This window comes from Malus domestica, chromosome 07 (assembly GCF_042453785.1).
Source record: "Malus domestica chromosome 07, GDT2T_hap1".
Taxonomy (NCBI): domain Eukaryota; kingdom Viridiplantae; phylum Streptophyta; class Magnoliopsida; order Rosales; family Rosaceae; genus Malus; species Malus domestica.
In genome coordinates, this window is record NC_091667.1 from 31,677,854 (window position 1) to 31,693,100 (window position 15,247).

Below are 15,247 nucleotides of genomic sequence, written 5' to 3' on the forward strand. Positions count from 1 at the left end.
GTTTCCGTTGTAATATGGTGGTTAGAAGATTAAAAAAATTATGATTTATGCTTTCATATGCTAACAATTAATGAAGAATTAACAAAATTTTAAATTTTAAATCTAAATCCTAACATATTTTACCATAGAAGCTTAAATCTTAATTTACTTATCACATGGATTATTTTATAACTACCTTACTATTAATTCAATTAAACCTATTATTTCTACGAAAACTAAAGAAAAGTTAAAAAAAAACTTTAGTTTTAATGAAAAAAGAAAAATGAATGTGTAGTAAATAATACCAGAAAAAAATAAAAAAAATAATTTTTTATTAAAAATAAACAGTATAAAAAATGTTGCATTAATACTCTCATTATTTATTTACAAATACGTGACTAAATCACAAAGTGTTAGAATGAAAGGGAGCGCTCAAAACGATGAAAAGCAGGAGCACAGAAAGCTATCTCCGTTTCTTTGTTGAGCGGACAACTGTTTATTTGTCGTTCTTTTGGCAGATAGCTCCTAATGGCCCATTTCCACAGCTGGTTATAGGATTCTGTTGCTATATAAGAAGTGTTTTGTTGTAATTCAATATCGATGGAAATTCAACAGGATCTTTTTCAAAATTTTGTGAGGATTTTGGGGTGTTCGTGAATCTTGTTCATCGTATATTGTGTAGTTGTTTTTTATCGAATATTATTTTTGTTTAATTTTAAATAAAGTAATTTAAAATAATTTTTTACTGCAAGATGTATGATGAACGTATATGATTCACAGATCTCCAAAATCCTCACAAAGAAAATCCAAAAATGATCTGAATTCAATGGAGATAAGTTAATTTTGAATCAAATAACATTAGGAAAGAAAAATAACATTAGACGCCAGTCGGGCGAAGGATTGGAGCCTAGTGCCTAGGCAGCTAGGCGAAGCCTGGGCGATTAGGCGGCTAGGCGGCCTAGACGGTTTTAAATAATTTATTGTATATTTGTATAAAATTATTATTAGCACTTCAAAAATCTCATTTTATACTCCAAATTTTCTATATTAAAAAAGAAAAATACACTTATGATGAGTGTAGAATGAGATTTTTGAAATGCCAATACACTTCTCTATTTTTATTATATAAATCAGTTGGACTTAAAAAAGAAAATAAAGAAAATAAAACATTGTTCAAAAACTAAAACTCTATAAATATAAAAAGTCAGGTCTTGATTTATCATTACAATTGATAAATAAAGGAGTGTGCTATCTACACAACTTTTTTTACTTCTCACTCCTAAATAAAAAAATGATGTGTGGATATCACATCCCTAAATAAAATATATAAATATAGATAGTTGGAGGATATCCAAGAGACATTCTTTGGAGGATTTTAGAGAAGAAAGGAGTACGAGTAGCATATATCCAAGCTATAAAGGATATGTATGAAGGAGCAAAGACTGCCGTAAGAACTCATGAAGGACAAACCGAAAGCTTTCCCATAACTGTAGGATTACATCAAGGCTCATCCTTAAGTCCTTACCTTTTTGCGTTGGTAATGGATAAGTTAACAGGACATATTCAAGATGATATTCCTTGGTGTATGCTTTTCGCAGACGATATAGTGTTGATAGATGAAACTCAGGAAGGGGTAAATGCAAAGCTTAACCTTTGAAGAGAAGTGTTGGAATCTAAAGGTCTTCGCCTAAGCCGATCAAAGACAGAATATATGGAGTGCAAGTTCAGTACAAATGAAGGCCAAAACGAGTTAGGGGTGAGGATCGGAGATCAAGAAATACCAAAGAGCAACCGTTTTCGTTACCTATGATCTATCTTGCAAAAGAACGGAGAATTAGATGGAGATCTCAATCATAGAATGCAAGCTGGATGGGTGAAGTGGAAGAGTGCATCCGGCGTGTTGTGTGACCGCCGTATGCCACTGAAGCTCAAGGGAAAATTTTATAGGACGGCAATAAGGCCGGTGATGCTGTATGGCACAGAATGTTGGGCAGTGAAGCATCAACACGTACACAAAATGGGTGTAGCGAAGATGAGGATGCTTCGTTGGATGTGTGGGCACACGAGAAAGGATAAGATTAGGAATGAGGATATCCGGGGTAAAGTAGGAGTAGCCGAAATTGAAGGAAAGATGAGAGAAAATCGGTTACGGTGGTTTGGACATGTGCAAAGAAGGCCTACTGACGCTCCGATTAGAATATGCGACTATGGGACAGAGGTTCAGGGCCGAAGGGGTAGAGGAAGACCTAGGAAAACTTTGGAAGAGACTTTAGGAAAAGACTTAGAGTACTTGGATCTAACGAAGGACATGACACAGGACCGAGCACAATGGCGTTCTAAGATTCATATAGCCGATCCCACTCAGTGACTTGGATTTTCCAAGTCTCCAACCGAGAAGTTTTCCTCACTCGGGAAATTAAGGGAACACTACCTCAACCTACATGCTCCACTCACAAAGCTTCAACAAAAGAAAATTCAAAGAACTTAGCGAAGAATGATTTGGTGTATTTAACACAAACGTTGAAATGAAGGAAAGCTTATTTATTGATATTCCCGATAAGCTACAAATATGTACATATACATAAGGTTGCTTAGGAGAAGTCTCAGCAGCCGGTAGAGCCCCAGAAAGAGAAGGCACCAGAGGGGGATCATTCGGAGCCTCAGAACTGGACAGAACCCTAGAAGGATGAGGCATCAAAGGTTGATCATTTGGAGCTTCATTACGCGGTACAGCCCCAGAAGATGAAGGCAATAAATGCCTTTGGAACAAACCCACAAATCTCTGATGATCAAGTAAAACCTGACCATCAGATTCCTTCATCTGGTCAAGCTTCCTCTTCATGTTTGTAGCATAGTCATGTGCGAGCCGGTGCAACTGTTTATTCTCATGCTTGAGCCATCTAATCTCCTGTTTGAGACTCATCACTTTAGCCGCCAATGATTCAACTTGGCGGGTTCAAGCAAATAGGCGTTGGGCCGTATTAGACACAGAACCTGCACACTGAACACTGAGAGCCAGCGAATCCTTAACAGCTAACTCATCAGACCGTTTGGAAAGTAGTTTGTTATCTTTGGGAGTGAGAAGGTTCCTGGCCATCACCGCAGCGGTCATATCATTCTTCATTACGAAATCCCCAACGGTAAGAGGACCAGTAGGGGAGACGAAGGATGTGCGCCATATGTTGTCTGGAGAAGGCGGGGCTGCCTCTTTAACAAGGTTCAAGTCAAAACGACGGTCGGAGGGGCCAGACATTTTCAAAGGTGTTGAAGAGAGAAGATGTCGGATAAATCAAGATCTTAGAAGTGCAAGAATGGAGCTTCTACTGGTGGATTTCAAGTGTGCTTTAGAACTTAATGACAGCCCCTATAAAAATCTGCACTCGACGGAGCTTCAGAAATCGAAGAGGCGTTTGCTTTCTCAAAAGTTGGGCTGCTCAAAGACCACGAAGGCCAATCTCAGAAATCGAAGAGGCGCTCGCTTTCTCAAAAGCTGGGCTACTCAGAGACCACGAGGGCCGATCTCAGAAATCGAAGAGGCACCTACTTTTCCAGCCTTGTCAGCACCTGTCACACGCACACTCAGCTTTGCGGAAATTATGGGCATTCTGTCGAAGACTTCTGGTGAAGTAAAAAGCACATGAATCTTACTGTTCAATCACCCACTTCCCACACGCAACAATAGCTCATGGGTACCACAGATAACTTTGCCAAAGTTGAGCACGTGAAGCTTGCAGCTCCTACTACATCGCTCTAACCAAGAAGGGTAAAAGAATAGCAAAGAAACAGCACTAACAAAGTTTAGACACATAGATTTTGAAGGTCTAGCTACCATATTATTACCCACAAGGGTAAATGAACAGTACCACTGCTGGATAATTGGAAAGTCCCTGTGTGTCAACCTCTGTGCTTCGTGGCAAGGTAGACTAGCAAACATGCCCAACCTTTACTCACATTCGAGAAAACTCCCAACAAGATTGCTTGCTCCAAAATCGAAGAGGCACCGTCCTCCGAATCTCGAGAACCAGACTCTCAACATGACTACTTTCTCAAAAATCGAAGAGAGGGTAAAGGAACAGTACCATTGCTGGATAATTGGAAAGTCCCTGTGTGTCAACCTCTATGCTTCGTGGCAAGGTAGACTAGCAAACATGCCCAACCTTTACTCACATTCGAGAAAACACTCACAACAAGATTGCCTGCTCCAAAATCGAAGAGGCGCCGCCCTCCGAATCTCGAGAGCCAGACTCCCAACATGATTACTTTCTCAAAAATCGAAGAGACACCGCTATCCGAATCTCGAGAGCCAGACCCCCAGCATGATTGCTTTCTCAAAAATCGAAGAGACATCGTTCTCCGAATCAATCGAAGAGGCGCTCGCTTTCTCAAAAGCTGGGATGCTCAGAGACCACGAGGGCCGATCTCAGAAATCGAAGAGGCACCTATTTTTCCAGCCTTGTCAGCACCTGTCACACGCACACTCAGCTTTGCGGAAATTATGGGCATTCTGTCGAAGACTTCTGGTAAAGTAGAAAGCACATGAATCTTACTGTTCAATCACCTACTTCCCACACGCAACAATAGCTCATGGGTACCACAGATAACTTTGCCAAAGTTCTCTGCCAAAGTTGAGCACATGAAGCTTGCAGCTCCCACTACATCGCTCTGACCAAGAAGGGTAAAAGAATAGCAAAGAAACAGCACTAACAAAGTTTAGACACATAAATTTTGAAGGTCTAGCTACCATATTATTACCCACAAGGGTAAAGGAACAGTACCACTGCTGGATAATTGGAAAGTCCCTGTGTGTCAACCTCTGTGCTTCGTGGCAAGGTAGACTAGCAAACATGCCCAACCTTTACTCACATTCGAGAAAACACTCCCAACAAGATTGATTGCTCCAAAATCCACCGTCCTCCAAATCTCGAGGGTTAGACTCCCAACATGACTACTTTATCAAAAATCGAAAAGGGTAAACGAACAGTACCATTGCTGGATAATTGGAAAGTCCCTGTGTGTCAACCTCTGTGCTTCGTGGCAAGGTAGACTAGCAAACATGCCCAACCTTTACTCACATTCGAGAAAACACTCCCAACAAGATTGCTTGCTCCAAAATCGAAGAGGCACCGCCCTCCGAATCTCGAGAGCCAGACTCCCAACATGATTACTTTCTCAAAAATCGAAGAGACACCGCTCTCCGAATCTCGAGAGCCAGACCCCCAGCATGATTGCTTTCTAAAAAATCGAAGAGGCATCATTCTCCGAATCTCGAGAGCCAGATCATCAATAGGATTGCTTGTTCGAAAACCGAAGAGGCACCACTTTCCCAACTTCAAGAGCCGGATCTCCTTGGATAAAGCTTGTCTATAATCTTCACACGGAACATCAGCTTTCCAGATACCACAGACCACTTTTTCAAAGTGCTCTGACAGAGTTAAAACATGTGAAGCTGGCAGGTCCCACTACCGTGCTATGACTAAGCAGGGTAAAGGAATAGCATTACTACTTGTTGTTAGGGAGACTCCTATATATGTCGACCTCCATCCCCAACGGACAGGCAGACCTGCAAAAATGTTCAACCCTTCCTCATATCTGAGAGGCCACTCCCAACGAAGCCTTTCAAAATATTCAGCTTTCTTCCCCCTCCCCGATAATACCTCTGCAAACAAGCTATACTAGAGCAAGAATATCGCATATCATCAGGGTTAAAAGCAAGAGTATCCCATATCATGTTTTTTCCCTGTCTTTTCCTTTGGCCTTGTTCTTACCTGCAAGACAAGGAGAAAGAGAGCAATCAGTCAGCACTTGGAATCAAGCTTCCAGCCAGGAACTGACTGCCTGGAACCCCTTACCTGATTACTTACCTGGCATTGCTCTCGAGTACTCATCTTCAACATCTTATGCTCCCAGGGAAGATACCGCATCTGCCTGAGGAACAGATTGGGCAAGTGAGAAAGATACAAGGAAGCATGTGGAGACAAGCATAACAGCACACGTGCCGATACATCCATTACTCTGTCAAAAGCAAAAGTATCCCATATCAGCAGGGTCGAACATACTCTAGATTTGATGGACTTGTTTTGACCCTCAAATTCTTCAGTCGGCCTTATACTCTGGAGGAAACCAGAAAACCCTCCAGCTCAGTTCAAGAATAAGCTTGTGGAAAGTTACTTCTTCAAAAGCAAAAGTATCCCATATCATCTTTTCTCATTTTTCTTCTCTTTATCCTTCATGTTGCCTGCAAGATAAGGAGAATGTGAACAATCAGCCGGAGCTCTGATTGCTTACCTTATCTGTCACCTCTTTCAGCAAATCCCCTAGCTCGGCGACTTGGGGATTCCTACTACATGGTTTGTATCGCGCTTGACTAAGCCTGAAACTACAAGTAAGCTTCAAGTGAAATTGATACATTACCTTATGCATCTCCACCAGTTAAAGATACCACCCCCGGATGGAGGAAGAGTACTTCCAGAGAAGATGTCACATCTACCTATGAGACAGGTAAGGCAAGTCAAGACGATACCACACTCCGATAATTAGAAGTTTCGTGATTACGAGATCATTCTCCCACAATATTTCCTAATGTCATTTGTACTAAATCATTCACTTGTACTCACTAAAGGAGAGCTTGAACCTATGTACTTGTGTAAACCCTTCACAATTAATGAGAACTCCTCTATTCCGTGAACGTAGCCAATCTGGGTGAATCACGTACATCTTGTGTTTGCTTTCCTATCTCTATCCATTTATATACTTATCCACACTAATGACCGGAGTAATCTAGCGAAGATCACAAAAAGCAACCGTTTTCGCTACCTAGGATCTATCTTGCAAGAGAACGGAGAATTAGATGGAGATCTCAACCATAGAATACAAGCTGGATGGATGAAGTGTAAGAGTGCATCCGGCGTGTTGTGCGACCGTCGTAGGCCACTGAAGCTCAAGGCAAAATTTTATAGGACGGCAATAAGGCCAGCGATGTTGTATGGCACAGAATGTTGGGCGGTGAAGCATCAACACGTACACAAAATAGGTGTAGCGGAGATGAGGATGCTTCGTGGGATGTGTGGGCACACGAGAAAGGATAAGATTGGGAATGAGGATATCCGAGGTAAAGTAGGAGTAGCCGAAATTGAAGTAAAGATGAGAGAAAATCGGTTCCGGTGATTTGGACATGTGCAAAGAAGGCCTACTGACGCTCCGGTTCGAAGATGTGACTACGGAACAGAGGTTCAGGGCCGAAGGGGTAGAGGAAGACCTAGGAAAACTTTGGAAGAGACTCTAAGAAAATACTTAGAGTACTTGGATCTAACGGAGAACATAACACAAAACCGAGCGCAATGGCGTTCTAGGATTCATATAGCCGACCCCACTTAGTTGGAAAATGCTTTGTTGTTGTTGTTGTTGTTGTATAGATAGTTGGCGCTTTGTAGTGGGCGGTAAGTTCTAGTTTTACCATTAAAAAATATACACTGTCAAACTAGTGTGGGTTCTATCAATTTTTTTAGTATTTTATTTATTTTTTCACTCTGTCTCCGTGCCATGGTCTTGATATTATCACTCCTTTAATATTTTATTCATATTTTATTCTACTTGATTTATGATGGTGTGTTTTTTTGACCAAGGTTTATAATGGTGTTTGTTCTATAAGTCGGCATATTTGCCAACCGCAATCGATACTGTCGTTCTCAAACACAAAGCAATAGTTTGCTACCGAAAACAACCAAAGTGTGACAAAGGGAACCGTCTTACACCTAACCTGTTTTTCCCTCATCAAATGAGCGCGTTGATCTGCAGGTATTTTCTGCCATCTCAAAACCTGTTACAAAGAAATATAACGTTGATGTCGAGCTGGATAGCATATTATACCAATTATGTGTACAAACCTATTGAAATAAAGTAGCTGTAGTTGCATATTACGACAGATATTAACGAAAACAAAAGAAGGCTCGCCTATTCAAGATCCTAAATCCCGTGATTCTTTTGTTTTTAGTTTCAGAAATTTTCAGAGCACAAACTGGAAAGTACCAAGATACTTACATATTGGGCATAATGAAATGCATCTTCATCTTTCAAGCAAGATTTGAGTGAGCGCAAACCGTCCTGAGAGTTACATAAGTCAATCAGTAATATAAAAACGTATACGCATCACATCCAAACACAAGTATTCAAACACCAACAACTTCTTCATGCGGTGAGGCATGTTAAAAAATAGGGAAGAACAGTTATTGAATAGGAAGTTAAAGGACTAAATTTATGACCTTGTGTTTGTAGTTCTTGGCTCGTATGCGTTCATCTATTACAAAACCAATCTGTAACAGGTACAACAGAAAATATAAGCAGTAGTCAGAACATTAATCTTCGGCATTCACATTGCCACCAATCCAAAGTTAAAAGTCTGAAGGCAAAACAGTATGATTCTTATCTCTCAAACAAAAATGAAACTATACCCCGGTCTCAGACATAAATGAAATAAGTTCTACTGCCTCAACTGAGTACTGTGATTATATATAAATCCAATTCACCTTGTCAAGTAATCTCTTAGGATCTTGAAATGCTTCCTTCTTAGCCCAGTCATTAAATACATGCGAGAAAATTGATCTCTCATCCACACTGAATCTATTGCACAGTGACAGAAGAATAAAGTTAAACATGAACATAACCAACCAAAAATGCTAGTTATAATAGTACACCCATAATTGCAAGCAAAACCTTTTTAAGAAGCCATTTCCATGGTTTTCCTCCCCAAATTCCATCAATTCTGCAGAGGCAACGTCAAATTTACTATGATGGAGATCATTTTGCACTGTAATAACTTCAGAAGGTAGGAGATTTGGTTTCAGATCATCTGTTGACGGAGTAGTTTCTTTTGAAGTGTCATGATGCTTTGATTGCAAGCCTTCTGTACTTACGTCAGCCTACAAAACAAAAATTGCATTCATCCACACTAGACTTAATAAGATTAGAAACACTTCAGATTCTTCATTATTTGTATTTTTGACTAAACAGCAGAACAACTGAGGATAATGAACAGTAATACACACCTGGACTTCTCGTAGATGATTTGGAATTTCTTTCAGAAATCGCGAAGGTTGAAGCATCTGAAGGAGTCACCTTCTCAGTCAGAGCAACAACAACAAATAAGGAGGACAGGAATTCAAGCTAAAACGAACCTGCCAACTGGAATCCATCGTAACATAAAGAATGAAAAGCTTTTTTCGAGCACGAGTCATTGCAACATATAATAGGCGTCTCTCCTCCTATGATTAGAGTGGGATTATTGAGTTATTGATCAAAAGAAAAAAGAGTGGGATTATTGTGAAAAACATGTCAAAGCTCTGCATATAACTGAAAAATGTTGAACAATTTACCACACACCTCAATGGAGGTCCCATTTTCTTTTGCAACCCCATTGAATTCATGCAACAACGGGATCTCAGATTCATTTACCTGTGTTATTGGCATGAGCATTAAAGCAAGCTAAGATGATTTGAAGAGGTTGATATCGTCATGAATATAGTAGAACAGAATACCAATTTCAAGCCATCAATTAGGTATAGCATTGGCATGTTTAATCCGTAAATCTAATGACAGAACACCTCAACTCTACACATAAATAAATAAACAACCTGAAAAATATTACAGCCACATGTTAAGGCAAATACCTTAATTATGAAAACTATATCCCACTCTAAACCTTTTGACTGCAAGAGAATGAAAAAGAAAGACAGTAAGCCAAGAATGTTTTGTAGAACTCCAAAGGAAGTCCAATAGGGAAATCATCGCAAGTATAAGAGTTAGCGAGGTTCGCATAAGAGGATATCAAAAAGATCTAGAACCTGATGAATAGTAGTCAAAGTGACAGAACTTTGGTTGTCATGTCTTCGGGAGTGAAAATTTTCACTCTCCTGCTCAGATATGTAGTCGATGAAAGCTTTGAGTAAATTAACGCAGCCTTTTTCTTCTGCTACGACTTCTCTCTCCCCTTTTCCCGCAACAAAATGAGTTGATAAGAAATCAGATACGTCGTCTAGTAGGTACTGAAGAACCTGCAATGAGAATAATCGCATCACAGCAACAGGGTTGGACCAAGATTTAAGTGACAACAATGATTAACTAACTAAAATAGAGAAATTATTCATTTAAGACCTTGTTGACGGAAAAAAGGGTTTTCCAAGCAGCGGGTCATTTAAGCTTATTGTATAAATGACAATCATCACAAACGGCAAACTTACAGATCTCACGTCATTGTCTTCATTCAGCAGTTTTCCTCCATCTACATCAACGACTGCACGTTGCTCAAGACGGTACTTCTAAAAATTGAAAGTCAACAACAACAACAACAACAACAAAGCCTTTTCCCACTAAGTGGGGTCGGCTATATGAATCCTAGAACGCCATTGCGCTCGGTTTTGTGTCATGTCCTCCGTTAGATCCAAGTACTCTAAGTCTTTTCTTAGAGTCTCTTCCAAAGTTGTCCTAGGTCTTCCTCTACCCCTTCGGCCCTGAACCTCTGTCCCGTAGTCACATCTTCGAACCGGAGCGTTAGTCGGCCTTCTTTGCACATGTTCAAAATCACCGGAGCCGATTTTCTCTCATATTTCCTACAATTTCGGCTACTCCTACTTTACCTCGGATATCCTCATTCCCAATCTTATCCTTTCTCGTGTGCCCACACATCCCACGAAGCATCCTCATCTCCGCTACACCCATTTTGTGTACGTGTTGATGCTTCACCACCCAACATTCTGTGCCATACAACATCGCTAGCCTTATTGCCGTCCTATAAAATTTTCCCTTGAGCTTCAGTGGCCTACGACGGTCACACAACACGCCGGATGCACTCTTTCCATCCAGCTCGTATTCTATGGTTGAGATCTCCATCTAATTCTCCGTTCTCTTGCAAGATAGATCCTAGGTAGCGAAAACGATCGCTTTTTGTGATCTTCGCTAGATTGCTCCGGTCATTAGTGTGGATAAGTATATAAATGGATAGAGATAGGAAAGCAAACACAAGATGTACGTGGTTCACCCAGATTGGCTACGTCCACGGAATAGAAGAGTTCTCATTAATTGTGAAGGGTTTACACAAGTACATAGGTTCAAGCTTTCATTTAGTGAGTACAAGTGAATGATTTAGTACAAATGACATTAGGAAATATTGTGGGAGAATGATCTCGTAATCACGAAACTTCTAAGTATCGGAGTGTGGTGTCGTCTTGACTTGCCTTATCTGTCTCATAGGTAGATGTGGCATCTTCTCTGGAAGTACTCTTCCTCAAACGATAAATTATTACGAAGCATTGAATATAAGCATGAAACGAAGAAAATGTTATGGAATGGTGATCCTCATCCTCAAAGATGATTAAAAGCAATTTGATTCAAAAATGACATATCAACTCTGGAGAAATGGAAGACAAACCTGTGGTACCATATTCGCAACTGAGGTTATGACAGCTGAAATCGATTGTTCCTGTGTGCATTGATAAGTGAGACTACCATAGAGATTCACAACTAAATAAAGACAGGTATTCCACAGAACAACCTTTACCTCTTTGGAAACACAGATCTAACAAAAACTATAACATTTTGGATTAATATTGACGAATCAAGAATAATGCAAGGGAGCAAGAGATACTCTTCCTTCTAATAACAAGGAGGCGTGAAAAGTATACAGAGTTCCAACAATTAGAGAACTAAAATCAAACTAAAAAAATCACCAAAGTAGACAGAATCTCACTTCGCCAAAAATTTGAAAATATATCCTTTTTATCCATTGAGATTCATGAACTACTACTACTACATCATGCCAATAAGCAATGCGTAAGAGGTGCTACAATTTACCGAATATATTTACCCTGAGAACAAGTTTTGAAATCATCTCTAGTGTTAACAGCACCTTGCGTCCTTGGGTAAGCTGAGTCCTATTATCAAGTAAAGAGACCAATCAGTACATATCCAAAAGATCTTAAATGCTTGTAATACCAAATAAGAAAGAAACATGAGTATATCTTGAATTAACCATGTAAAAATGTAATGTTAAAGCATCTTGTCATACAGACCTCTTCAAGGTACCAGAAATTTTTGCACTAAAGATGTCACAAGCAGCTGATATGAAGCTGCATTTTCTGTGAGTTGAAATTTTGTCAATATAATCGATCACCTGAAGAGAGAGAGAGAGAAAAAGACAGTGATATCCAGAGATGTGAGCCTAAATGCTGAGTGTGTAAAAAAAGAAGATTAAATGGATAGCAAGAATATACAACTTTAATGCTGAAAAGAACATTGAATATGATGCTCATTCATCATTCCCATTGAACGTGTACCTTCTTCTTTTCCTCTTTCTCAAAAGCAAGTAGAGCCTTGAAGACTTGCCTATATGATCCATCATCACAACCAGGCAAAGTTGTTTTAATCATAGCAACAATGGCTCTAACTACCTGCCATAAGAAACATGCTACATCAACAAGATCACAGAGTGTACCAGAAACCGTAATGTAGCAAAATCTTGGATAAAATAGCTGACCAAAAGGGAATGGAAAAGCAAGCACGAAAAACAATGAAAAGGACCAGTGATGCCAAAATTCTGGTGGAAAAGGTGAAAAGCTTCTGCCTATTACAATTTTTGTATGCATTCTTTATAACTTAAGTTCTACTAGCAAAAACCACCTTATGCAAAATAATATTGGAAAAATTAGATACATACAACTGAGAAGATAGGTTTTCATAATCTGGACAAGTGCTAACTACCTTCTTCCTATAAACTGCCACTCCATGAACATTAAATGGTATTTTCCTTTCACGCAAGGCTGTCTGGAAGACTTTTCCTGATACCTGTAGCATAAAATACAAAAGAAAATGTGACCAAAATGTCTTATATGATTCACCTCATTCACATTAGCACTAAGGCAAGTAAGCTTGACCTGCCTCCGGTAAAGGATTGCTATATTTCCATAGGAGCACCCTGCTTCTGACCGTTTCGATGCAGTCTCCAGGATCTTGTCGACAACAAAGGCGCATTGTGCATCCTCATTGTGACTTTCCTTGATAATTACCTACATTTTGCCAGTAAAACCAGTGTCACTAACTAAAAGGACTGAAAAATGACATCAAATTGTACTTGTTGGAGCAAGGAAAGATTAAGTACCTTAGACCCAGAAGAATTGTCCGTGTCAACATTCTTTAGTTGGCATCGCTTCTTATTGTTTTTTATAACAGAAGATGCAGCTTCCACAATATAGCGTGTGGACCTAAAGTTTTTATTAAGCCTAATCTGAACCATAAAGTTATGTCAAATCCCACAGAAACCCATAAAATAAAACTTACTTTCCTGTAATTGTACAATATATTTGTTCTATACTATATATAATGAAAAAAGACACTGTGAATGACATAAGATAACATAGCAGTCAAGTGCGAAGCGAACCTCTTTGTAATTTGAAAAATCTTTACGAAAAGAATCAAATCCAGAAATGTCCGCCCCATTGAAACTGAAAATGGACTGCAGCAGGATATATGTTATTTGATTTAGAACAGATAAGGGCTGGATTAGAATGAGCTGAGAGAGAGAGAGAGAGAGGGAGAGAGGGAGAGAGGGAGCAATAACATTGGATTTCCATAATAAATCAACAACATGCCTGATCATCATCACCAACAATGGTTATGTGGTTATGAGAGGCGAGAATCCGCAAAAGACTATATTGCATAGCACTTGTGTCTTGAAACTCGTCTATTACAATAGCTTTCCATGACTCCTGGCACTCCTTCAACACTAATTAAGAGAACACCATGTATCAACATTTAGCATTACTTGTAAAACTAGATAAATCAATGAAATATACTTAGATGATAGAGACCTTCAGGAAAATCACTTAGCAGCTTCACAGAGCAGCTAATTAAGTCGTGGTAGTCCAAAGCGTTGCACGATTTCAAGATATCATTGTAATTCCTAAGAATTTCACCCTGATTCAGATTGAGAGCTAAAACTCATAAGCAATAGTTTCAAAGAACTGAAATGATATCTGAAATTCTAGTTCTGAGCGTACTCCTGTCACATCACCCATTCTTCGGCATTCAGCGGGAGTCTTTCCAGAAGCTTTTGCCTGAAACATAAATAAATTTACTGCCTAATGCCACATATTGTAAGACACACCATTGTATTGGTCATTCTAGCTTGATTGTAGCTAATATTTTTTAAATCGAATGATTAGAGTTCTTAATCCACAATAATCTGAACATTAAATTTGGTATTCAAGACTAACCTGTGTCACAAACTTCAGCCATTTCTTTGATGCATCCTTAAAATGATGTGGAGATGTTACGCCGTCAGACTCTTCCCCATCTATAGCAACATTAAGATTCGTTTTACTCTTTTCATCTTCTGATAACCGCACAGCTTCAATGATTGCTCTTCTCTGTTGCCCATGTCCATATATCAAAAATTCTGGTCTGCGCTTGAGTCTAAAACACAAGCCAACATAACAGACTCAGCTATACCACCAAATGTATGGTGTTCAAAATCAAGGGAGGTGAATCAATAGCTTACTTCTCAGCATGTGATCGGCAAAGTTGCAATGAAAATGAATGAAATGTACTGATTGTTAGTAGTTTTGCCGTTGCTTTCCCAGTCACAGATCCAATTCGATCTCTCATCTCGGAAGCTGCTGCTGTAGTGAAAGTCATTGCTAGAATGTTCGACGTGCTAATGCCCTAAGAACACAAAAAAAAAAAAAAAACGAATAAGATTTCGATCATAAACAAGAAATGTAGAGAAACACACAATTACGAAAGAAAAAGTTAGAGGGAAAGTAGCAACACCTCATTGAGCAGCATTAGAACGCGCCCAACTATCGTTGAAGTCTTTCCACTTCCAGGGCCGGCAACAATCATCAAAGGTACTGAAATATAGCTGCAAGCTGCCTCACGCTGCCTTTCGTTGAGAGAAAGCAAATACTTCAAATACTCATCCGGCATGTTAGGCAATCCATGGTTAACAGAATCTGTTTGGTTTTCACTACTCAAAGGCGGCGCTGATGCGGCACTAACGTGTTATGACCCAAATTATTACTGAGGTTTTATGCTTTATTACTGTGAGGAATTGTTAATATACCAGCTGGCATTTAAAAGTGTAGAGGTTTTATAAAAGGAGCCCCAGCTCCCCCAAATGTATCAGATCAGAATTTTACAAAAGAAATCAATATTGGAGCTCTGCTCCTTCTTCTCTCCTTCCCTCTTCTTCCATAGCTTTCTTGTGCCACTTACAGGTTGATTA

At 39.5% G+C, this 15,247-nt stretch overlaps 1 protein-coding gene across 3 annotated transcripts; it reads right to left on the minus strand.

Moving 5' to 3' along the window:
* Positions 1 to 296: 296 nt before the first annotated feature.
* LOC114819284 (ATP-dependent DNA helicase SRS2-like protein At4g25120) lies at positions 297 to 15,051 on the minus strand. Of its 3 annotated transcripts, XM_070825352.1 has the most exons (26): positions 14,794 to 15,051; positions 14,522 to 14,685; positions 14,238 to 14,436; positions 14,022 to 14,078; positions 13,833 to 13,938; positions 13,614 to 13,747; positions 13,403 to 13,477; positions 13,124 to 13,249; positions 12,900 to 13,031; positions 12,727 to 12,810; positions 12,303 to 12,416; positions 12,039 to 12,139; positions 11,834 to 11,900; positions 11,399 to 11,449; positions 10,212 to 10,289; positions 9,816 to 10,025; positions 9,642 to 9,680; positions 9,355 to 9,426; positions 9,150 to 9,236; positions 9,021 to 9,077; positions 8,689 to 8,894; positions 8,502 to 8,595; positions 8,238 to 8,288; positions 8,017 to 8,079; positions 7,736 to 7,795; positions 297 to 544 (listed from the first exon to the last, which is right to left on the minus strand). In XM_070825352.1, exons 1-26 carry the CDS (start codon positions 14,947 to 14,949, stop codon positions 476 to 478), a joined length of 2,652 nt encoding a protein of 883 aa, XP_070681453.1. In that variant the 5' UTR covers positions 14,950 to 15,051; the 3' UTR covers positions 297 to 475. The 3 variants fall into 3 exon arrangements, with proteins under 3 accessions (XP_070681453.1, XP_070681452.1, XP_028961865.2); XM_070825351.1 differs by lacking the exon at positions 297 to 544 and having other exon boundaries at positions 7,479 to 7,795; XM_029106032.2 differs by lacking the exons at positions 297 to 544; positions 8,017 to 8,079; positions 8,238 to 8,288 and having other exon boundaries at positions 7,479 to 7,795.
* Positions 15,052 to 15,247: the final 196 nt, after the last annotated feature.

What these genes read in the sequence shown, in the direction of transcription:
- LOC114819284 (XM_070825351.1), bottom strand. Translation starts at nt 14,949, where the DNA reads ATGCCGGATGAGTATTTGAAGTATTTGCTTTCTCTCAACGAAAGGCAG. An exon ending in GAATGGGTGATGTGACAGGA is followed by an intron (nt 13,939 to 14,021) that starts GTACGCTCAGAA and finishes AATCTGAATCAG; the next exon opens with GGTGAAATTCTTAGGAATTA. An exon ending in ATTTCTGGTACCTTGAAGAG is followed by an intron (nt 11,901 to 12,038) that starts GTCTGTATGACA and finishes ACTTGATAATAG; the next exon opens with GACTCAGCTTACCCAAGGAC.